Raw genomic sequence first — 24949 nt, 5'->3', positions numbered from 1 at the left:
GACCAAGCCAATTTTGGATCCAATTTACCAACTCTCTGTTGATCTCATGTGACTTAATCTTCTGAATCAGCCTACCACGAGGAACCTTGTCGAATGCTTTATTAAAATCCATGTAGTCAACACCCACTGCCCTACCCTCTTCAATTATCTTCATCACTTCCTCAAAAAACACAATCAAATTTGTAAGACAAGAGCTCCCCTGCACAAAGCCATGTTGACCATCCCTAATAATTTATGATTTTCCAAATGTGAATAGATTCTATCTCTAAGAATCTTCTCCAATAATTTCCCTGCCACTGATGCAAGGCACTCTGACCTATAATGTCCTGGTTTGTCCCTATTGCCCTTCTTAAACAAAGGAACAATATTGATTACCCTCCAGTCCTCTGGGACCTCGTTGTGGCTAAAGGGGAAACAAAGATCTCTGTCAAGGCCCCAGCAGTCTCCTCTCTTGCCTCCTCCAGTATCCTGGGACAGATCCCAATTAGGCCCTGGGGACTTATCCACCTTAAATATTTTTCAGTTCATCCAACACCTCCTCCTTTTTCTGTTGACATGCCACAGAACATCAATGTACCCCTCCCTAATCTCACCATTATCCATGTCCTTCTCCTTGGAGAATACTAATACAAGGTACTTACTAAGGGCATCATCCACTTCCTCTAGCTTCACATATAAATCCCCTCCTTTGAGCCATGAGTGGACCTAGCCTCTCCCTAGCTACCCTCTCGCTCCTAATATGTGTATGAAATGCCTTGAGATTCTCCTTAATCCTCCTCACAAAGGCCATTGCATTGCCTCTTCTTAGCCAATTTCTTGTTTGTTCTTTCCTGCTTCCTTTATATTCCTCGAAGGCCTTGTCTGAATTCAGCTTCCCAAACCTTTCATATACTTCCTTTTCATTTTTGACTAAACTTACAATATCTTTTGTCATCCAGTGTTCCCGAACCTTGCCATCCTTATCTTTCATCCTCATAGGAACATTCTGATCCTGAACTCTAATCAACTGGCCCTTAAAAGACTCCCACAAATCAGATGTGGACCTACCCTCAAACAGCTGCCCCCAATCTACTTTCCCCAGTTCCTGCCTAATAATTAGCCTTACCCCGATGTAGCACTTCTTCCTGAGGACTAGTCTTACCCTAAAACTTACAGAATTATGATCACTGTTCCCAAAGTGCTCTCCCACTAAAATTTTGATCACCTGGCCAGGCTCATTCCCTAGTACAAGGTCTAGTACAACCTCTTCCCTCGTTGGACTATCAACATATTGTTTTTAAGAAACCCTCCTGGATGGACCTAACTAATTCGGTCCCATCTAAGCCATGGCACTAAGGGAATCCCAGGCAATACTGGGGATGTTAAAATCACCCACTACAACAACCCCATTGTTTTTACAACTTTCTCTGCTCGGCCTGCATATCTGTTCTTCTATCTCCCAATGATATTGGGAGGCCTATTGTATAACCCCTTCATAGTGATTGCAGCTTTCTTATTCCTGACCTCTGCCCATATGGCCTCCGTGGATGAACCCTCCAGGAGTGCAGCCGTGACATTCTCCCTGATCATTAGTGCAACTCCCCCACTTCTTTTATGTCCCTCTCTGTCACATCTGAAATATCTATACCTTGGAACGCTGAGTTGCCAGTCCTCCCCTTCTCTCAATCGTGTGTCTGTAATGGTTACAACATTGTAATTCCATGTACTAATCCAGGCTGTTATACTCCTTGCAGTGAAATAAATACACCAGCCCATCAGCCCCACCATACTAATTTACTTGTCCCTGCCTGATTTTCCTATTAGACTTACTTGACTTAACTCCTACCTTCCCCTCAAACTCTCCACTTGGTGAGCTATTGTTCTGATTCCCAACCTCCGCTGCATTCGTCTAAACCCTCCCGAGTAGCACCAGCAAACATCGCCATGAGGATATTGATTCCCCTCCAGCCGAGGTGCAACCCACTGTTCTCGTACGGGTCCCACGTGCTCTGGGAGAAAGCCCAATGATCCATGTACCTGAAACCCTCCCTCCCGCACCAGCCCCTCAGCCACACATTGTGGTAACTTCCTATTTCTGGCCTCAGTAGCACATGGTACAGGGAGTAATCCCAAGATCACAACCCTAGAGGTTCTGCTTTTTAACTTTCTACCTAAATCCCTAAACTATCTATGTAGGACCTCATCTCTCTTCCTGCCTATATCAGACCATGACCTCTGGCTGCTCACCTGCTCCTCTCGTCTTCTGTTGCTGGAATTATTTTCTGGTTCCCCCAGCAGCTGGGAATGTTGGGCCAGAAACTCAGTGTCTGGAGCTCACCCTAAATGCACAAACATATCCATGACTGTGCGCTGCGCTCTGATTCCAGAACTCACGTCCATGAAGCTGAATTTTGGAAGTGGAGTGCACAGCCGCTGGTACTTTTGTGTGTTTGGCACAACAGTGGGTGAATTGTTACCTTTGTCTCTACACCTCACCCACCAGTCAGTGGAAAGGCCTCTCTCATCTCCAAGCTGCAATACCTCCATTGGAAACATCTTCAATTGTTCCTCCCGTGACCCTCACACTCAACGTTTCCTGTTTGCTGGTGTTTGGTTTCATTCTATCACCTGTGACCCAGTTCAAACCCCAAGCAGGGATTTCACTTCCATTGCCTCTATGGGACATCCATGGGTGGATACATGGCATTGAGTTGTAGGCGGGGGTTGGGGGGGAGGTCGTTGAGGCTGTTGGCACCCAGAGGGGGCGGGCAGTATTATTCGGCTTCACCTTTCCACTCCTCCACCTCCCACAGGGGAAAGCACCATTGCCCACACTTCTTTCACTTCACATTCATATTGACATAGAATGAGACCATTCGGCCCACTATGCTGGCTCTCACGGCAATCCCATTTCCCCACTTATTTCGTTGCAACCTAATATCCCCACATTCCCATCAACTCCCCCCAGATTCTACCACTCACCCACACACTGGGGGACAATCAACCCACTGACCCCCACGTATCATTGGGATGTGGGAGGAAACCGGAGCACCTGGCAGAAACCCACGCGGTCACAAGGAGAACATATAAACTCTGCATAATCAGTACCCAAGATCAGGATCGAACGCATCTCATTGGAGAAGTGAGGCAGTAACACTACCAGCTGCACTGATATGCCGCTGGGATGGGGTGCAGTCAGCACGCATTGTGCATGGCCCAGTGGGTGACTTGCTGGGTCAGAAGGTTGTGGGTTCGAGTCCACCTCAGAGATATGACCACAAACATCCAGACTGAAACTCCCAGTGCAGTACTGAGGGAGTGCCACACAGTTGGAGGGGCTGTTCCTTGGATCAGGCAACAAACTAAGAACCATCTGCCCTCACAGAGAGACAGATAAGTTGGCAAGGTCACTGCTTTGAAGAAGAGCAGGAAACTGCCGGTACTCTGGACAATATTTTTCCCATCACAGAAGCAAGTGACTAATGATCACCTTGCTGTTGGTGGGAGCTTGCTCTGTTCCTTACACTTCAAGCTTATCCCATTGACCACAGAGGAGTCGGCAGTGACTTGTAAAATGGGTTATATAAATGCACCCCTTACTGACATTAACGAGGGGTTTAGGCATCCAGTTTGATCTCTTCCTGAAATGGATAAGGAGAAGGATAAAGAGAAATCTCCACAGAAGTCAGCGGCCTGGTGGCTAATCTCTTAACTTTGACCTTTCACCTGAAGCGTTAAGTGTTAACTGTTGACCTTTGACCTTGCAGATTTTAACTGCTGAAATGTCTCTTTAAACCTTAAAGGCAACTATGATAACGAGCGGCTGGCGATTGCTAGACAGCGAATTCCATATCGTCTTGGTCGGGTAGTAGACGAGTGGCTACTCGACAAAGGTAAAAAAAAATTAATTAAAAGCTTTTAACATTTAAAAAAAGGAGTCACACACCGTAACAAAAAAATTAACTTTAACATAACCCAATAATAATTCTATTTTAATTATTTTAAATGCTAAAACATCAGTAAAATTAAACAAGCCATATAAAACCTGTTTTAACTGTAGCCGAGTTTACAGTTTGATCGTTATTGGTGAGCCTGCTGTTGACTTTGTTCCTGACTTGTGTTATTTTATTGCTCCCAGTCGCTGTTCAGTGATTTAAGGAAACCTGTTCTCTGAAGTTTTGATCTTTGGTTTTTGGGCTGTGGGGAACCCACTGGGAAATGGCGTCAGCTTCTCCAGACCATTCACCCCTCTAGAGATTGTGCGGAGGAGGTTAAGGGGCAGTCTCTCCCTCCACCTCACCTCCAATCCCTTCCAACGCAACACGTCCCAGGTCCCAAGGGTGGGGTGAGGTGTGAAGTGGCCATTAAAGTGTGGGTGTCAGGGTGGGTGGGGGTTGCTGTGAGCAGAAGGATTGTGACCACACAACTTAGTGGGCATTGGGGAATCAGCTACCACCTCCTCAGGTTGTTAGGTCAGAGGTAGGGGTTGGAGGTCAGGGACAAAAATTATGCCATGTCCCTGACCTCCAACCCCTACCTCTGTCCAAAAATTATGTTACCCCTGCCAATGAGACAGGCTGGCTGGTCATTTGTCGGCCGGACCTTGGCTGGTCCCAGTGGCAACCATCCAGCTTTGGGTTCCAATCGTCAGTCCTCAGCCATGTTGGATTCAACGTGACTCGCGTCTTCCCACTCCCAGAGGCGGTCAAGTTCACCAGAGGAAGCATACCGTTCAGAAAGGATGCAGGGCCTTAATGTTGACATCAGCCGCTAGTTCCCCAGCTAAGCCCCACTTTGAGATGACATGTTCAAGGCAGAATATCATGGATGAATTTGCTGGATCCTTTGATGAGGGAGATGAGGAAGAGTTAGACACGTCAGTGGGTTGGGAGTGTGACCATGGCTGGGTTCTCAGATTTGGACGGAGGGAGATCCTTGATTCACTGGAACATTCCTGGCTCTCCAACCAGTGGTGTTTTAACACCCAGTTCCTAGTTAGAGATTCCTTTCTGGAATGTGCTTAGGCAGAAGACGTGGGTATCAAGAGTGAGCAGGGAGCAATATTCTGACATGTTAAAGGAGGTAGAGCTGCTCTTCTTTTGGGTGACACAGCTAGTAGTGTCGCTGCCTCACCGCTCCGGAAACCTAGGTTCGATCCCGACCTCTGGCGCTACCTGTCTGTGTGGAGTTTGCACGTTCTCCCCGTGACCACGTGGATTTCCCCCAGGTGCTCCGATTTCTTCCCACATCCCAATGACGTGCGGGGTCAGTGGGTCAATCGGTGCCCCCCTAGTGTGTGGGTGAGGAGTAGAATCTGGGGGGAGTTGGTGAGACTGTGGGGAAAATGAGTTACAGAAAAAATGAGTGGAGAATAGAGACTGCTCTGTGAGCCGGTGTAGACTCGAAGAGCCGAATGGCCCCCTCCTATGTCTTAAGGAAATATGGAGATAAGTGGAAACAATGGGAACTCTTCCAAGAACGCTGCTGTGTGTTGCTCGATGTAACACACGCACGTCAATGGGAAACCCAGCCGCACTTTGACCGTGGACCACCTTCCAGGTATCCAGTGCCTGCAGTGTGAAGTCCCCCGGTGTTCTTCACCAGATACAGACCGGCAGAGGCTCAGAGGGTAGGTCTCTCTCTGCCTCAGAGCCCAGAGCATAAAACACCGAGGCTGATATTACCAGGGCGACACTGAAAGCATGCTACGTCTTGGAGGAGATGGGGGAATCATCATTCTGATGAGACAATAACCCTGACTCGAGTTGAAGGATCTTGGCCCAAAATGTCGACTGTCCATTTCCCTCCACGAATACTGCCTGGCCCACTGAGTTTCTCCAGTAGTTTGCTTTTTGCTCCAGATTCCACCATCTGCAGTCTCTTGTGTTTCCAAAGCCCCAGTCTGCTCTGGGTTGGATGGAAGACACCCCAGGGCACTTTGGTGGAACAGCAGACAGGGTCCATCCAGTTCTAAGGGAGATATTGCACAACCATTCAATGTCACTAAGTAACAGATGTCACAGCCTGGTTTATGGGAGCTTATATATGAAAACTTGTTTCCTGTATTTCAAGAGTGCCTCTTTGGCTGAAAGGAGCCAGGCTTTCTCTGGCTGTGATCCAGACTGGGCTGTGAACTTACATCCAGTGCTAGACGTCAGGGAACCACACGGGGAAAGTCCCTTGGTGGCCCAGTCAGATTGATGTGCCGCAGTGTTTCAAAGGTGCATCACTCAAGGCTCACTCGATGGCTACGTAGTCCAGAGAGAAGAACCACATGGGAACAGAGAGCTGGCTTGTGAGGAGGCATGGTTAACCCAGGGAGTGCAGCACAGAGGGGTTGGCAGGGTGGGTGCTGAGAGGCTGTGTTCCCAGGCTGGAGAGTCTTAGGATAAGGGGTCCAACATTGAGGATGGAAATAGAAAGTTGTGAATCTCTGGAATTATCAGAGTCAGAATCAGATTTATTATCACTGACTTAGATTACGTGAAATTTGTGGTTTTGCAGCACCAGTACAGTGCAAAGACATAAAATTATTATAAATTAAAAAAACTAAATAAATAGTGCTAAAAATAGGAATAACAAGGCTGTGTTCCTGGGTTCATGGACCATTCAGAAATCTGATGGCGGAGGGGAAGAAGCTGCTCCTGAATTGTTGAGTGTGGGTCTTCAAGCTCCTGTACCGCCTCCCCAGTGGTAGTAATGAGAAGAGGACATGTCCTGGATGGTGAGGGCCCTTAGTGATGGATGCCGCCTTCTTGAGGTATCGATGTTCTCACCCTGAGAACAGGGGATGCTCAGAAACTGAGGACATTCACACTAAGCTTGATGGACTTTTGGATTGCAGAACATCCAGGGTACAAGGTACAGGCAGCAAAGTGCCATTAATCTTATTGAATGACAAAGCAGGGTCAAGAGACAAACTGATGACCTCCTGCTCCTTTCTTATGTTGTGATTCTCTTTGAACAACTGAATGAGGGGAGGTAAGCTCCAAGTCAAACTAGTCAACAACAAGTCAATCTCCACCTGAAGCTCAATGTCCCTTTGACAACGCACGGATTACTTTTTATTCTTGGAGGATAATTGGTTCTTTTGGCACACAACACAAATTGGGACTAACAGACTCAAGAGCTTTGAGGAAGAAATTTAATTCTGATCACGCCACAGGTTAGTTGCCATCAAGAAATATTCTGCCAGCTTGTCTCCAGAACTTGCACTCTCTCATCTCTCCTCGAACAAATGGGATGTAATGCAGGAATGGTGGCTGTGATGAGTGGAGATCAGCAATGGGCCAGAGTGATAAAGCTTGAATATAATGCAACCCTTAGTCAACATCCCTGTCTCACAAGAGCCATCAGTCTCTTACATCAGAGAGGCATTGTGCGGAAACTGAAAAGCAACAACGATTACTTACATTTATGTAACACTCAAGGTAATAAAATGTCCCAGGTGCCTAACAGGAGTGTTTATCACAAATGCAGAGGGGTTTTCAGCAGCTTTTTAACACAGGGGAAATTTACAGAGGGAATTCCAGAGCCTTGGTTTGAGGGAGTTGAAGGCACAGCTACCAATGACAGGGGAAGGGAGAGGAAGTTGCACAAGAGGCCTGAATTGGGGTACTGCAGGGAGCTGGTGGGCTGTAGGAGGCACCGTAGATAGGGTGCGTCACAATGAACAACTTTTACTTCCTACCCTTCCTTTACTGAGAAGGGTTGGCTAATAACCTCAGGTTAGTCCAAAGCACTGCACAGCCAGTGAAACATGGCCACAGTTGGATGATGCGTGGTAGCAGCTCTCTGCACAGCAATGTGATGATGGGCAAATAACCTCCTTCGGCAAGGTTTAATTTGCGTGGACCCTGCCCTTCTTCCAATCAGGCTTCTGTTCCCATCTGCCCATCAACCCACACGTCCCTCCCACTGGGTCCCCTCCCCCCCACTGTTCCCATCTGCCTTCCCCACCTCCCGTATTTGGTTCCGTGCTCCACCTTCCTCTCCTATCAGATCCCACCGTCCTCAACCCTTTGTTGCCTCCACCTATCACCTCCCAGCCTCTGTCACCATTTCCACTCCCCCCTCCTCCATCTGCCTGTCACCTCCCCCCATCACCTGTCAGCCCTTGCCCCACCCCTTCCCCCCTGTTCCAATGATGGCAACAAAGGGAGTTTAATGCCTAGCACCAGAAATGCAGTGTCCCACAATACTGCACAGGGAGAATTCACCTGTCTCAGGAGCGGGGCTCAAACCTCAACCCTCCAATCCACAGATCAGAAACCGACCCACAGTATCACTGCTGACACCAGCGTTAATGGGGCTAGATTCCCTCTGGCTGGCTGCTGACATCGTGATCAGATAAATCATTATGCACCAGCTCCCATTGCTGACCTCTTCCTCCAGTACCCAGGTGGGTCCCCTCACCTTCATCATTGTTTTCCTCAAGGTGCCTAATTACGATGCCCTGAGCTTCATTAATTGACACAGAGTGATACTGCACAGAAACAGGCCTTCTGGCCCAACTCATCCATGCCAACCAAGATTCTATCTGAGCTAGTCCCATTTGCGTGCATCTGTCCCATGTCCTTCTAAACCTTTCCTATCCACGTATCTGTCTAAATGGCCTGTAAACATTGTAATTGTACCCACCCCTACCTCTGGCACCTCATTCCATATACTCACCACCATCTGTATGAAAATGTCTCACCGCCCTCTGTGTGAAAAAGGTTCCCTCAGGTCCTCTTTAATCTTTCCCCCTCACCTTAAATCTGTGCCCTCTAGTCTTGGACTTTCCTACCCTGTGACCATTCACCTTATCTATACCCCTCATGATAAGGTCACCTCTCAACCTCCTACGCTCCAGGGAAAACAGCCCCAGCCTGTCCAGCCTCTCCTTATAACTCAAGCCCTACAGTCCCGGAAACATCCTTGTGAATTTTTTCTGTCCTCCTCCAGCTTAATCACATCCTTCCTATCAAAGCTGACAGTCTCGCTCTTCAGAACATTAATCTCGAAACTCGACACGCTTCCTGTCATGTGACAGGGAGCAGGAGATCTGGGAGAAACTTCACCTTTCCTACAAAGCAGCCGGCCAACATCAGCTTCAATGCAAAAGAACTTGAGACTGTTCACCCTGTCAGCGTTCTTCACAATGAGATCTCGAGCTAACTCCACCTCCCCAACTTTCCTCGTAGTTCTTCACACCTCTGGTTACATGAGCTCTAAAGACTGGTTGTCCAATTCTTGGTCACGGCATAAGCCCCATTGCAGAAACCTGAGATAATTCTCGCCCAACATTGCACTACTGTACTGAGGGAGTGCTGCATTGCCAGGGGCGCTGTCATTTCAAAGGGACATCAAACTGAGGCCTTCTCTGTTCTCTTGGTGGAGGGATCCAGTGTCCTGGATCCAACCGATGTCACCAGATAGATAGAGGACCTGCTCGTTATCACTGTACTGTACGTGGGATTTTGCTATACCCAGGTTAACTGCCCCATTTCTCACTTTGCAATAGCAGCCACACCGGCAGATTCTCATTGGCTTTGAGGTCCTTTGGGACTTCCAGAGTTGGAGAGAGCTCCAAAGAAGTGCAAACCTGAACCTTTTACGTCAGTTTATCCCTCATCCCAAATGAGGACATCTTTGCCATTGTCTGCCATTGCTCCCATCCTAGTTATGCACATGCCCTCTGAACATGGGGAATAGAAGGAGGGGCCCCTCAATCCTGCTGCCCCTTCAGTGAGATCCTGTGCCTCATCCACTTTCCTGGTAGATCCCCACAGCCCCCATCCCATTCAAACTTCAAATCTTATCAATCTGGGCCTTGAATACCCTCAGGAACCTACAGCCTTCAGGAAAGAGAACCCCAGATTCCCAAGTTTCTCCATATCTCCATCACTGCCTGGTAGGGAGGCCCCAATGTACAGGATCAAAAGAGGCTGCAGAGGTTGTAGACTCAGCCAGCTCCATCGTGGCACAACCCTCCTCACCATCGAGGACATCTTCAAGAGATGGTGCCTCAAGAAGGAAGCATCCGTCACTTAAGGACCCTCACCATCCGAGACATGCCCTCTTTACGTTACTACCATCAGGGAGAAGGTACAGTGCCTGAAGATGCACACTCAATGTTTTAGGAACAGCTTCTTCCCCTCCACCATCAGATTTCTGAACGGTCCATGAACCTATGGACATGACCTCATTATTCATCTTTTGCGGTATTTTGTTTATTTATTTTTTGGTAACTTATGGTAATTTTTATGTCTTGCACTGTACTGCTGCCACAAAACAACAAATTTCACAACATATGCCAGTGATAATAAACCTGATTCTGATTCTGAAAATGACCGGTGGTGGGAAACGGACAGCTGATGTTTCAGGTTGTGACCCCAGACCAGATGAAGGGTCCAGATGACTGTCCATTTTTCCTCCTCCACAGATGCTGCCTGATTCGCTGAGTTGTTGCTCCAGCTTCCGGCACCTACAATGTCTCCATTGACCTGTGAATGTAGCCCCTGGTTCTAGACTCTTCAGCCTGGAGATACGGAGTCTCTGAGCCCTCCCCTGTGCATCCTTCTCAGTGAGATCCTCCCTCATGCTGCCAAAGTACATCACTGGCTAGTCTTACTCCTCCCATCAGACGACCTCAGCATCCCCACACTCACTGCTTAGGGATGGTTACAGGGACTGAGATAGCAACGTGCCTTCAGAAAGCTTAGAAGGCAACAGGACAAGACTATGTCAGAGATGATGTGGGAGAATCTGCTCGAGCGCAGAGGCAAGGAAGTCAGGTGTAAAACTGCTTCCATGTAAACGGAGCTGGAACCGTGACCTGGAACGTGCTGTCTGACGGGACAGTGGAACCAGGACCTTTCTCATGGAAACTGGACAAATACTGGGAGGGCAGACAGCTGAGGCTGCAGTGTCGTGTTTGATACTGGACTCCTTGCTTTATAACCCCAGCATCATCACCCTCTCAAAGCAAAAAAAAACTGCAAGTGCTGGAACTCAGAAATAGAAACAGAAAACACCGGAGAGACTTGTCAGGTCAGGCGGGTCTATGGAGGTAACATTCCGGGTTGATGACCCAGATCGCTCAACACCTCGATGAGCTGCCAGTTGAATGAAACGGTAGATAAGGAAATGCATTAACTTAGTTGTTTAGATTTATGAATATGGGATAGGCATTAAAATTCCATCCAGAAATTCTGGAGACACTCCTTACCCTGGAGAGCAGGAGGAACGTGGAACAGGTCAAAGGGAACAGCAGAGAGGGATTTAAGAGAGGGAGGGATGGCTGGGGAGAGGGTCAGTAAAGGTGTGTGTAGGGGGGGATGGGGGGAACAGATGGAGTGGGGGAGGGGCTGGTCAAGCAGAAAAAACAGCACAAAGCAGAGGGGCCGAGTGGTCTGTGACTGGGCTGTCTAATCCACTTTGATTTATGATTGGTTCCAGCAACTCACACTGTGGCCCTCAGACAGATTTGATTTGCCCGAACAAGTGGCAGCCTTTGACTCCAACCAGCCAGATTCACTCTGACAACCTGACATTTCTGTCCCAATGCATCTCATTGGCTGAAATCCAAACACAAAGAGGCTCCTTTTGACTGCAAAATGTTAGTGAGTTTAAAAAGTTAAATGATGAGGACAAATTGTAAAGCCTAGTCTTGGATTTACTTGAGCATGAAGGATTAAGGGGGGATTTAATTGCAGTATTAAAGGTAATTAATGGAGCTGATTGGAGAGAGAGGGAAAATCTGTTTCCCCTGGTGAGGGGAGAGCAGAACAAGGGCAGAGCAGCTCATGGGCGCAACCAGGAGACAGCACTTCACCCAGGGGAGGTCCAGAACTCCCCAAACAGCTCCTCAGTCTATAGGGACACAAGAAATTCTGCAGATGCTGGAATCTGGAGCAATACACAAAAAGTGCTGGAGGAACTCAGCAGGTCTGGCTGCATCAATGGAGGGAAATAAACAGGCAACGTTTCAGGCCGAGACCCTTCATCAGGACTATGGGAGTGGGCTGGTCCTTTGATGGTGGGGGTGTTAAGGATTAGAGAACCAAAACAGGCAGGTGGGGTTGAGGTACAGATCATTTGTGATCGAACTGAATGACGGAATGGGATTGAGGGGCTGAATGGCCTCCTCCTGTTGCCAGGTACCAGGCTGAAGAAGCTCCATCATTCTGAGGATGATAATCTTCATCTGAGGCCTCCAGTTCTCCCGCATCTGTCACATGGAATGTGAAGATCATCATTTATAAATTAATAAGAGTGTAACAGATTGTAGAGGCACATCTGGAGATTGCTGTTGGCTGAGAGCAGCCACCAAATATCTTGGTCTTCTCCTGCACACTCTGCCATTGTGCCCTTGAGATTCCCCTGTTTAATTGTTGGCATGTGTCTCAGCCCCACATCACACTGCTGAGACAGCAAACCTGAGCCCACCGGGGTCAGACAAGGAATAATCGCTTACAGAGATAGTGCGGCCATTGCTCAGTGAGTGGTGCCTTCTACCTGTATCGGAGGTTCAGCATCATTCCCACAGACAGGATCTCACTCTGTAATCCAGCCCACCGTGTGCAGTGCAGCATTGTCAGAGGTGCCATCTGTTGCAGAGACCCTGTGCACCCTCAGAAAGCAGTTCACCTCCACTTTCTCAAGGGGAATTATATACAAATGTACAGTCTTACAAATTAGGAGCAGCAATAAGCCAGACTCGATCTCTAAAGCCTCTCCCTCCATTCACTCTGATTGTAACCTCAATTTCGCATTACTTCTGCCACCAACATCCTTTCACCCATAAGACCACAAGATATGGGAGCCCATCGAGTCTGCACCGCCATTCAATAATGGCTGATTTTTTTTCTCAACCCCTTTCTCCTGCTTCCTCCCCATAACACTTAATCCCTTACCAATCAAGAACCTATCAATCTTTACCTTAAATACACCCAATGACTTGGCCTCCACAGCCCTCTGTGGCAACGAATTCCATGGATTCACTGCCCTCTGGCTGAAGAAATCCTTCCTCATCTCAGTTCTAAAAGGACGCCCCTTGCTTGTTCCTTAAAAACATTCAAACATTCTGCTTCCACCACCCTTTAAGGAGGAGATTTCTAGACACTCACCACCCTCTGAAAGGAGAAAGTTCACCTTGTTTCCCTCTGGTGGGCAACTGCTTATTTGTGAACAATGAAGCCATTCTGGATTCTCCCACAAGAGAAAACATTTTGTCCACACCCTCAGGACCTGGTGTCACACCACCCCTTGAGACTTGGTGTGTCACCACTCTGCGGGACCTGGTGTCTCACCACCCCTCGGGATCTGGTGTGTCACCATCCCTCGGGACCTGGTGTATCACCACCCCTCAGGATGTGGGATGTTTCAATCAAGTTCCCTTTCACTCTTCTAAACTCCAGCAGATATAAGCCCAGCCAGTCCAGCCATTCCTCATTAGACAATCCACCCATTCTCTGAAATGTTTCCAATGCATTATCATCCTGTCCTAAATTCGGAGACTGATACTGTACTCAGTACTCCAGGTGCATAACTTACATACCTTTGTATTCAATTCACCTAGTGTTCTATGAATTTTCCTAATCACTTGTTGTGCAGACATCCTTGACTTTTGCAGATCATGCACAAGGATACCCAGGTCCCTCTGCATCTCTGAGTTCTGAAACCTCTCACCATTTGGATAATTTTGTTACTTCACCTGCTGAAATGGACAATTCCACACTTTCTCACTTTGGACTCTATTTGTCAGATCTTCGCCCACCCACAACCAATCTGTATTCCTTTGTGGTCTCCTTATTCCCTCTTTACCACTTCTGTAACACCTCCCAAACCCACCACCTCTCCCACCAGGGACAAGGGCAGCGGGTGCAGGGGAACACCACCACCTGCAGGTTCCCCTCCCAGTCACACACCACCCTGACTTGGAAATATCTCACTGTCCCTTCATCATCCCCATGACTGCGTGGGTTTCCTCCCACATTCCAAAGACGTACGGGTTAGGAAGTTGTGGGCGTGCTATGTTGATGCTGGAAGCGTGGCGACACTTGTGAGCTGTCCCCAGAACACTCTACGCAAAGATGCATTTCATTGTGTGTTTCGAAGTACATGTGACTAACAAAGAAATCTTATCTTTAAATCCTGGAACTCCCTCCCAACACCAGCATGGGAGCATCTTCCCACACGGACTGCATCGGTGAATGAAGACAGCTCACCCCCACCTTCTCAGGGGCAATTAGGGATGGACAATAAATGCTGGTGATGCCCTATTCCTGAAAATCAATAACAAGTAACTTTCCTGCCTTTCTTTGTGTCATCAGTAAATTTAGCAACCATTCCTTTTTCCAATTCATTTGTAAGATGCTGAGGTCCAGGACCGACCCCTGTGACACACTGCTTGTACCTCTGGCCAGAGAGAAAAATACCTACACATTCCTACTCTCTGTTTCCTGTTAGCAAGCCAACCTTTTACCCTCGCTAATTTGTTACCCCCTACACCATGACTTTTATTTTCACCAATAATCTTTGATGTGGCAAATGCCCATGATCCACAGCGCATTACTTAGACAGAGAGATACAGAACAGAAACAAGCCCTTCAGCCCACTAAATCCCTGCCAACCATCGACCACCCACTAAGCACTCGTCCCATTTTATTCTCCCCTCACATTCCCATCAACTCTCCCAGATTCTACCCCTCACCCACACACTGGGGGCAATTTACAGCAGCCAATTAACCCACTTACCCACAGTTGTTTAGGATGTGGGAGGAAACCAGTGCACCCGGGGGAAACCCCAGTGGTCACAGAGTGAACACGTGCACGCATGAAAATAGAACTAGGAGTTGGCCACTCGGCCCCTCAAGCCGGCCCACCATTCAGTATGATCATACTGGCCTCAACTCCTCCTGTGCAAACTCCACACAGACAGCACCCAAGGTTAGGATTGAACTGTGGTCTCTGGCACTGTTAGACAGTGGTTCGATTAGCTGAGCCACCCCAAAGATGATTTCCTGTTCACTAAACCACACAAACTTTGCCTCATTACCTTGAACTTTTCTCAATACCCTCAAAAATTCTTTCACAATAATGGCAACGCACACAAAATGCCAGAGGAACTCAGCAGGGGCAGCATCAATGGAGGGAAAGAAACAGTTAACGTTTTGGGTCAAGACCCTTCTTCTGGACTGAATGTGGCAGTGTTATTCCCTGTGGCAGATGTTAGGGTAACAGTCCTGCAGTTTCCTGGAACCGTTTCTTTCCTTCCTGTTTTGAACAACAAATACTTGGTCTTGCCAGTCACGCCGCATCATGAAGGACAAATAAACTGACAATAGTGGACCTGATGGAATAGATGGAGCAATGACTGATTCATCTGGACAAAAGGGTTTAGAATGAGGTTAGGTCAGTTACAGGCCCTTAACAAAAGGCTGCACACAGTGACAATGACATTCCAAGGCAGAGTGGATGTGATTGGGATCGTCACATCTGATGACCTTGTTGCCACAAGCAATTAAAATGGCAGTATACAGTTCATGTTTTTTATACTGCCCACATTTCCAGCAAGAACACATTGCACAGTTTGGAAGAAGTTGGGCTGTTCCATTCACATTCCATTTCCTCTGCTCTTTAAATGGACAGATTTCTGAGTATGTTGGACCGTGAGTCCAGACACACACCCCTCCCCACCTCTGAGTCATTGGCTGAGAAAAACAGACACCTCCACACACCAAAGGACACACTGGCCCAAGAGGACAGTGGTGGAAAGACACTGTGTCAGAAAGAGGGAGAAAGGGAGTGAGAAAGATGGGGAAAGAAAGAAAAAGGGGGGGGGGAGGAGCAGAGAGAGAGAAAGGGGGGAAGAGACAGAGGGAGAAAGAGAGAGAGATTTGCAATTATACGGCCCCTTTCCTACCTTAGAACACCTCATATTGTTTCCAGCCAATGAGGCGGTCTTTTTGAGGTGACATAAGCAATGCAGAAGCCTGTTTATTCACGGGAAGCTCCTACAAACATCATTGTGATAAAGACCCAAACATCTGTTTTCACTGCTGGTTGGAGCAGAAGTATTGGACAGGGCACCGGGTAGAATTCCCCTGTTCTTCTTCCTGTTGTGGTTGAAGGTTCTTGTTAATCCACCTGCGAACAGGCAGGGCCTCTGATGGTGCCTCAGTCCTGCTCAGGGAGTGTTGGCCTGGATTATGGGCTGAAATATTCACACAGAGATCAGAGTTCTACCAACTGAAGGTCTGGGGAAAGAGTTTGGAGATGGATAGAATGGGGGGGGGGGCAGACTCAGTGGGCTGAGTGGTGGCTCTGTGTCCCCAGGATGAGCCACCCCTTCGACCTTTGGTTTGTGGTCTTAACTGTGTTTGTCAACAACCTCAAACAGCACCTCAACATGATGACACTTCCCAAGATATTTCATAATTTGACTCTGGGCCATGGGAGATATTGGGCCATGTGACCAAAAGCAGAGCGAGCTTTGAAGGAGGGTCCTGAAGGAAGTGATTGGCAGAGAGTTTTAGGAAGGGAATTCTGGAGCAAGGGACCTGGGCAGCTGAGCAACGTTTGCCAGTGTCAGAATGGTGGATGATGGTGGAGCTGGGGATCTGGGACACCACAGCACGTCCCACTCTGTCCATCCACATGAGAGCTTCCTTCCCACAGGGCGTGCCGGAGACCGAGTGCGCATTGAGCGTTTTTTATTCTGTTTGCACCTGCCCCACCTCACCACCCCTCCCTGGGAGCTGACAAGGGGAGTGAGGGTGGGCTTGTGACTAGACAGTGACTCATCACTTTTGCTGCTTTATCTCCGTGCTTGCTCCGAGGTACGACACAGATCTTTGCTCTCTTGTTCTTCCAGGCCGACAGTTGACTATCTTCAACAGCCAGGCCTCCATCCGGATCGGAGGAAAGGACTACGGGCGCCCTTTCCAGGGCCAGGTGGCCGGCCTCTACTACAATGGCTTGAAGGTCTTGACCTTGGCGGCCGAGAGTGACCCCAACGTCAAGGTGGAGGGCAACCTGCGGCTGGTGGGGGAGGTGCCCTCGGTCATGACCACTGAGACTACAGCCACCACACTACTGGCGGACATGTCCACCACCATCATGGAGACCACCACCACCATGGCCACTACTACCACACGGCGAGGGAGGTCACCCACCATGAATGACAGGATCACGCAGGTGAGCAAGTGGCATGGACATACCCTGTGGAGGGTGGGGCCTTGGTCAATATCTGGCGATTGTAAGGAAAGGTCAACAGTAGCCAAATGGGTCCCATCACATGGTCTTTCACATTGCCATTCAGCCCCTCCTCACAACGAATGATAGCCCACACGTTTATTTGCCTTGCTGCTCAGGTAGACTTGGGAATGATGTCCACACCTCTCACCTTTGTGTGTCCAAATCATTCCACCAATGGGTAATGTGCTCTCACCTCCAAGTCACAGGGTTGTGGATTCCTCAAGGTTTATGGGATGGCTGCTGCCTCTCTGTACCCGATTACTTGCACCCGGGACTGTATGGATGTTTGGAGTGGGTAAGACCAGTGCTGAGCTGTGTGGAATTGGAAGAGGAGTTTGTGTTAAAATTGAACCTTTTGTGGCCTCAGGATGTCCAAAGACGTTTCAGAGGCAATGAAGACTTGAAATGTGATTATTGTTGCAAAGCAGGTAACATGGCAGCCATTTGTGCACAGCAAGCTCCCACAAATGTGGTGATGACTGGATCAGGTGTTTGCTGGTGATGCTGGTTTAAGAGTAAACATGGCACCCCAAGATCAAATTCTATGTGGTCATTTACATTCAGTCGGGCAGGCAGGGCCTCGGTTTTACAACTCATCGGATAATCAGCACCTCTGGCATTGCTGGGCTCCCTCACTACTGCACCGGCACAGCAGCCCAGACTTTTGTACTCGTGTCTGGAGTGGGACTTGAACCAAGAGCCTGCTGCCTCTGTGGGGAGAGAGTGCTACCCACTCAGCCACAGCTGCCACATCTGTTTGCCATTATTCCTCTACAGCTGGTGTCCTGCAGGATACAGGCGCTGCCTGAAGCTCAGTGAATCTGAGATGATGCGTCAATGGGTTTGAAAGTCTGGCTGGTTGCTTTACCCTCTGTTTAGAGTAGGTTTGTCGTCAGCCACATGCCTGGGAGGTGTGAACACGATCATGTTAACTGTCCTGACTGCTTTGGCTTGGTTCTCGTTGGGTGTCACCAGCATTAGATCTGAGCTGGGGTCATGTGGGTGTCAGTGCATTCTTATCAGAGGCACCATCGTTCAGATGAAGTGTTAAACTGGGCCCTTTCTGTTCTGTCCAGTAGCACAGCAGTTCCAACAGCCATGGTTTACAAAGGAAAAGAAGGCAGTGATTTTCTTGGAGTTGTACAGCTGGAAACAGGCCCTTCGGCCGCCCACATCTATGCTGACCATTGTACCTATCTCTACCAATCCCACGCCTGCATTAATTATACATCCCCTTGTGCCCTGCTCATTCAAGTACCTGTCCAGATGCCCCTTAAATGTTGTGACCGCCTCCACCACCCCTTTTGGCAGCTCATTCCAGATACCAACTGCTTTGTGTGTGAAAAACCTAGTCCTCAAATCTCCTTTAAATCTCCTCCCCCTCTATCCGACCTCTCCTTATAAGTCAAGACCTTCATCCAGGCAACATCATGTAAATTTTTTCTGCACCCTCTCTAACTTAATCACACCCTCCTATAGTGTGGTGAACAGAACTGCACACAATACTCCAGGTGCAGTCCAACCAACGTTTTGTCCAACTGAAATATGGCATCCTACCTCTTCACTTAGTGGCTCGGCCAATGAAGGCAAGCATGCCATATGCCTTCCTCACTGCTCTGTCTACCTGTGTCCCCATTTTCAGGGAACTATGTACTTGTACCCCTAGGTCTTGCTGTTCATTAACACATTAATAATTCACTATGTATGTCCTGGCCTGATTTAACTTTGCAAAATGCATCACTTTGCACTTGTGTCACCGTTTCGCAGAACACCTGCGCTCTGTCCGTAACCGCGACCTGCATCTCCCCATTGCCGGTCACTTCAACTCCCCCTCCCACACTATCACTGATATGTCAGTTCTCGGCCTCCTCCACTGCCGGGAGAATTCTAAGCTCAAACTGGAGGAACAGCACCTCATTTTCCGTCCTGGAACCTTGCAGCCTAACGGCATGAACATTGAATTCTCCCACTTTGGGTAATCCCCACCCCCTTACCCACAAACCCCCCCCCAAACCCCCCCCCCCCCCCACACCATGCTTCTTCTTCTTCTTCCCTTTCCTAGCCCTTTTTTTCCTCTCTCTTCTTACCTTTGACCCATCTCTCGGTGGATCTGCTCTCCCCTCCCCCGTACCTGCCTATCACCCTCTCTGACCTGCATCTACCTATCACCTCCCTGTGCCCACCCTGCCTCCCCTCTTTTGTCCACCTATCACTGCTCTGCTTTACCCTCCTATATATTGGGCTTCCCCCTTTCCTATCCAATACTGAAGAAGGGTTCTGATCTGAAATGTTGACCGCCTGCTTTTCTGCATGGATGCTGCCTGGCCTGCTGAGTTCCTCCAGCATCATAATGTTTTTCATGTAAATTCCAGCATCTGCAGTCCTTTGTTTCTCTTGAATTAAATTCCATCTGTCATTCCTTTTACCACTTCCCCAGTTGATCTAGATCCTGTTGTAATCTTAGACAACCTTCTTCACTGTCCACTCTAACATGAATTTTAGTGACATCTGCAAACTTATGGCACCTACATTCTCATCCAAATCATTAATATTTATGACAAACAACAGAGGACCTAGCGCCGATCCCTGTGGTACACCACTGATCACAGGGCTCTGATCTGAACACCCCTCCACTACTACCCTCTGACTCCTACCACAAAGCCAATTTTGTATCCAATTGGCTAGCTCCCCCAAATCCCACGTGATCTAACCTTCTGGACCACCCTACCATGCTGGACCTCATCAAAAGCCTCGCTAAGGTCCATGTATACCATGTCTACTATCCCGCTTTCGTCTGTCTTCTTTGTCACCTCCTTAAAATAAAATTTGTGAGACACTATTTCCCACTCACAAGGCCATGCTGATTGTTCCTAATCTGCCATTGCCTTTGCAATACAAATAAATCCTGCCCCTCAGAATCCCTTCCAATAACTTTCCCACCAATGATGTAAGGCTCATTGGCTTGTAGTTCCCTGGCTTATCCCTGCTGCCTTTCTTAAATAAAGACACAACATTAGCTGTCCTCTAGTCTTCTGGTTCCTCATCTGTGGTGAAGATACAACAATCTTTGCCAGGGCCCCAGCAATCTTCTCCCTTGCTTCCCACAATATCCTATGATCCACCTGGTCACGCCCTATAGGTTTATTCTCCTTTATGTGTTTCACGATCTCCAACACCTCCTCCTTTGTAATGTTGATGTGCTCCAGGATATCACTATTCGCTCCCCTGAACTTAGTAACTTCCACATCCTTCTCTGTGGTAAATACAAATGATTCATTTCAGACCTTGTCTATTCCCTGTGGTTCCTCATGCATCACCACACTGATCTATAAAGAGTCCTACTCTCTCCCTAGTTACCCTTTTGCTTTTATTTATTTATAGAATCTTTTAGGATTCTCCTTTATCTTATACAACAGGGATATCTCATGGCCCCTTTTTGCTCTCCAAAGACTTAAGGTCTGCTCCTACATTCCCTGGACTCTTCAAGGGGCTTGCTTGACCCCAGCTACCTATTCCTGACATATGCTTCCTTTTTCCTGACCAGAGCTCAATATCCCTCATCAGCCAAAGTTCCCTCATTTACCAGCCTTGCCTTTCACATGTTGGCCCTGAACTCTTCCTATCACACTTTTAAAAGCCTCCCACTTGCCAGAAGACCCTTTATATGTAGAGAGGATCTCCTAATCAACTTTTGCAAGTTCCTGTCTGATGCCATTGAAATTAGCCTTCCCCCAGTTTTGGACTTTGACTTGAGGATCAGTTCTATCTTTTTCCATAACTCTCTTGAATTATGGCCACTGGTCCCGGCCGACATATCAACCACTTGCCCAGCTTCATTTCCTAAGAGGAGGTTGCGTTTAGCCACTTCTCTGGCAGGGCCATCTACATATTGCTTCAGAAAACTTTTCTGGTCACAACAAATTCTTCCCCATCCCTTAGTCCTAAGGCAAACCCAGTCAATATTATGGAGGTTAAAGTCACCTACTATTACAACCCTATTGTTCCTATATCCATCTGTGATTTCCCTGCATGCTCGCTCCTCTAATTCCCACCGACTATTGGGGGCGCCTATTATATAATCCCATCAAGGTGATCACCCCTTTCTTATTTTGAAGTTCTACCCACATGACCTCACTGGACATCCCCCCCAGGATATCCGTTATAAGTATTGCTGTGACTGTGACATTGTACAATCCCTGAACAGGAAATTAGCTAACATTAGACTCAACCTTGGGAATGTTATCTCTTCAAAGCTTCCTTAAGTATTGCATACAAATCTTTCAGCTATTCCATGTGATGTGGGAGGCACAGGGAATTAACGTATAACTGATACAATCCTCTGTATAAAGTATTCAAATTGATATGGCGGGAATTGTGGTCTGTTATCTGCTCATATGCCATGAGTTGTGGAAATCAATCTCTGTCCTTCAGTTGTATGTTTTGCTGTTGTGCGTGATCCCACGTGTTGACTGTCAGTCCATTTACGGTGAGCCTTGACAAGGATTAGAAAGTTATCATTGGCTTTCTGACAAAACTCAGCAAGGACCCTCTGAAATGGTTGTGTTGTCTACCTCCACATCTGTAGGGGGTCTTTGATGGCCTTGTTCTGCATTCTGAGCTAACTGACTGATTATTCATCACGCCCAATTCACACATCCTTGATCAGGAGACACTTAGAAACTCCTAATATAAAAGGATTGCATAACCGCTTTTGGATATTTATCCTGAATTGGTTCAACCCTTGAGAGTGAGTTCATGGATCTGTTTTAAGTAGTAACTGTGGCTGTGACTGGAGGTTGTCATCCAACAGTTGCATGCTGAAGATTGTCTTCTGCCTACTTAAATCCGAACCTTTGTGCAAATATCCATGCTCTGGGTGGAACACCATTACTTGGTGGAGTGATTGTATTGAGGTAGAGTTTCCCAGCTCCATGGTTTAGAGGCTGCTGTGGCTGGAATCGCTGATTTTGGTTCTAGAATTGTTTATGGGGTGCTGTGATCCATCACTAGCAATAACTTCCCAAGAGATACTGGTGAAAACATTTGTTCAAAGATAATACCTTTCTCTTTGCACCTAATTCTGTTCACTTGATAACAATGTCCACTCCACGATTAAGCATCACACACAAGCTTCATGGTTGTGTAACAGTGCGCAATAAAAAATCACCGCTTGTGCTCGATTTGCCTAAAGTCCTATCCTTACTATTGATTCATTCCACCTCCATTTTTCACTGCTCTTACCCAGCCGGTGTAGTTATCAAATCTGGTACAATCTGGGTTATCACTGAATAATGCCCCATCTTCTACCCTCTTGGCCTTTGTCCTGACTTCTTGTAAAGCATTGGTGTCCACTTTCAATCAAGATGGACAGCTGCTGGTTGGACAAAAGTGGATTTATTTCATTTGACTTTTACGTTATGGCGATGCAATCATTTGATTAGCTTCTTGAAATTGTGAAGATTTTATTGCTCAGAGCAGTAGCAATGAGAAGGTTGTGCTGGTTAAGTTCCCAACAATCTTGTCCATTGCTGACTGGAAAATTTATGGTCACGGTTTAACTGTACAAGAGAAGTTATGGTGCACGTTTGTCGATTCCCTTTTTCTACATCTGTTGAATGTGCAAGTGCAACAGGTCCAACTATGTGTAGAACTTGGCTCTATCTAAAGATGTTAAAATGTTTGAACAATGGTGTATCACCCATTGATTGGCTGAAGGTCACTTCATCGACTCTTCATGGCCTAACCTTCGTGCTAACTTTGGACATTACCTTCATTGGCACTGTCAATCTCCTCCAGGTGGTCTCATCCTTCCTCCAGCTATTTACTAAGTGTGATGCTGGGCATGGATTTAAAGTGCCCTGCCCTGCCCTGCCCTGCCTGTATGCCTGAAGTGTAAACAAGCCCTGTGGCCAGTAACACCTGAAAGATTTCTTCATATTCGGGTAAGAGCATTTCCTAGCATGTTTTCTGAGTGTCTGGACAGGAACCATCTCTCCCCAATTGATTCTTCCTTTCTTTCACCAATCCGTTCCTGGAAGTATCAGTTGCTCAGTAAGTGAAACATCTTTGGTGTATTGTGGAGACATCAGACTGGTGATCATGTGAGCTGTCTCAGAGCCAACCTCTGACAATAGAATAGCCTTCTCGCACTCTCTTGTGGCATTCCCATTGCCTTTTCAACATGATCTCCTCCTTACACAATGTGATCTACAGTGACGACACTTCCATTCTGTGAAAAGCTCAGTGGTTGAATCTGTTCTCCCAGGCTGCCTGTGCGTCCTGAATTGTTTCCCAGCCAAACAGAAGAACACTGCATAATGTTCAATTCTCCTGAGTTTAATTCTCCTGAGCTATCTGGGGTCATCAGTGTCTTGCTGTCTCTCACTGCACTGCTGATACTGCTTCCTCTTTAATGAGAGCGAGGTCTACTCGCTCACTGTGCACCAACTTTTGTCAACACTTCAACACCACCAGTCACCTCCTCTCTCTGGAGCGTTGGGCTTTGAATGGAATATTTAAAATAGTTACATGCACATGTGATACAATGATATAATGGTATGAGAGCAGGTCCTCTATTCACTGATGTGTTTTGAGTTCCCTTTCTCTTAGTGTTTTGTGCCCAGCACGCCCTTTCTTCACTCTGGCCCTGATGTGCATCTTCACTGCCCTCATCACCAGTAGTGTTGTATTGTGGGGTTGTCTATGTGAAATACTGAGGAGCTGCTGAACTCTTGAAGAAGCCAGGAACTTCAGAACAGGCATTAACAATTTGTGGAAGACTAATCACCTTGTGATGTCACACCTACAATTACATGGGGTCATTTAACGAAATGATACTCATTTATGATCATAGAGTCATACGGCAGAGGAAGGTCAGCTCAGCGTATCCATGCCGACCTTTCTGCCCATCTACTAATCCTATTTGCCTGCATTAGGACCTGTCTATGCCTTGGCTACTTAAGTGCCTATCTAAATATCTCTTAAATGTACTGATTGTATCTGATTCCACCACCTCTTCTGGCAGTACATTCAGACATTAACCACTCAAACTTTCCCCTCAAATCCCTTTTAAAACTCCTTCCCCTCACCTTAAACCCATGCCCTCTTGTTTTTGATACCCCAACCACAGGTAAACTTTGATTACCTACCCTGTCTATCGCCTCTCATAATCTTATCAGGTCGTCCCTCAGCCTCCTTCCCTCCAGGGAAAACAAGCCCAGACGTTCAACGTCTCCTTACAACTAAAGGCAACCAATTTAAATATTCCATATGAAATATACCACACTGTGGTTGCCTGGTAACTAAGGGACGTACCAGTGGAAATAATTTCCCCCCCTCTCCCCCCTCCCCAAGTTCACAATCAAAATCCATCAAAACACTCAACAAATTCCAACAGGACCATTCTTTTGAGAGAGTGTCAGAAGCACAGCATAGCCAGCATTGTTTTGTGTTCAACATTAGTGAGGCAAAAATGTATTTCCTATTCAGGTTTAGAGATAAGACACAGCAGCTCTATACTGAGTGACAGGCTGTCCAACTTAATATCTAACAGTGCTGTAATTCTGGTCAAATCCTTTCTCTCTTGTTTCTTCCAGTGAGTAAGCATCGATCTTCTCTTTTTATGTAAAAAAACAATCCCTGACAACATTTTAAACATGATGTGGACTGCATTAACGATTCGCAACATTAATGTTTTCTTTGTAAAAAGAATGTGAAAAAACTGGGC

At 47.3% G+C, this 24949-nt stretch overlaps 1 protein-coding gene across 3 annotated transcripts in view; it reads left to right on the top strand.

The window, feature by feature from the left end:
- Positions 1-24949, top strand: part of LOC127586968 (neurexin-2-like) — a 760879-nt gene that overhangs the window by 683643 nt on the left and 52287 nt on the right. For all 3 annotated transcript variants that reach the window (XM_052045024.1, XM_052045023.1, XM_052045022.1), the window contains 2 exons: positions 3783-3872; positions 16841-17163. In XM_052045024.1, the coding sequence (XP_051900984.1) occupies positions 3783-3872; positions 16841-17163 (413 nt within the window). The remainder of the gene's footprint in view (positions 1-3782; positions 3873-16840; positions 17164-24949) is intronic.

Source organism: Pristis pectinata, chromosome 38 (assembly GCF_009764475.1).
Source record: "Pristis pectinata isolate sPriPec2 chromosome 38, sPriPec2.1.pri, whole genome shotgun sequence".
In the NCBI taxonomy this organism is placed as follows: Eukaryota; Metazoa; Chordata; class Chondrichthyes; order Rhinopristiformes; family Pristidae; genus Pristis; species Pristis pectinata.
This window is presented reverse-complemented; position numbering and strand designations above follow the sequence as displayed.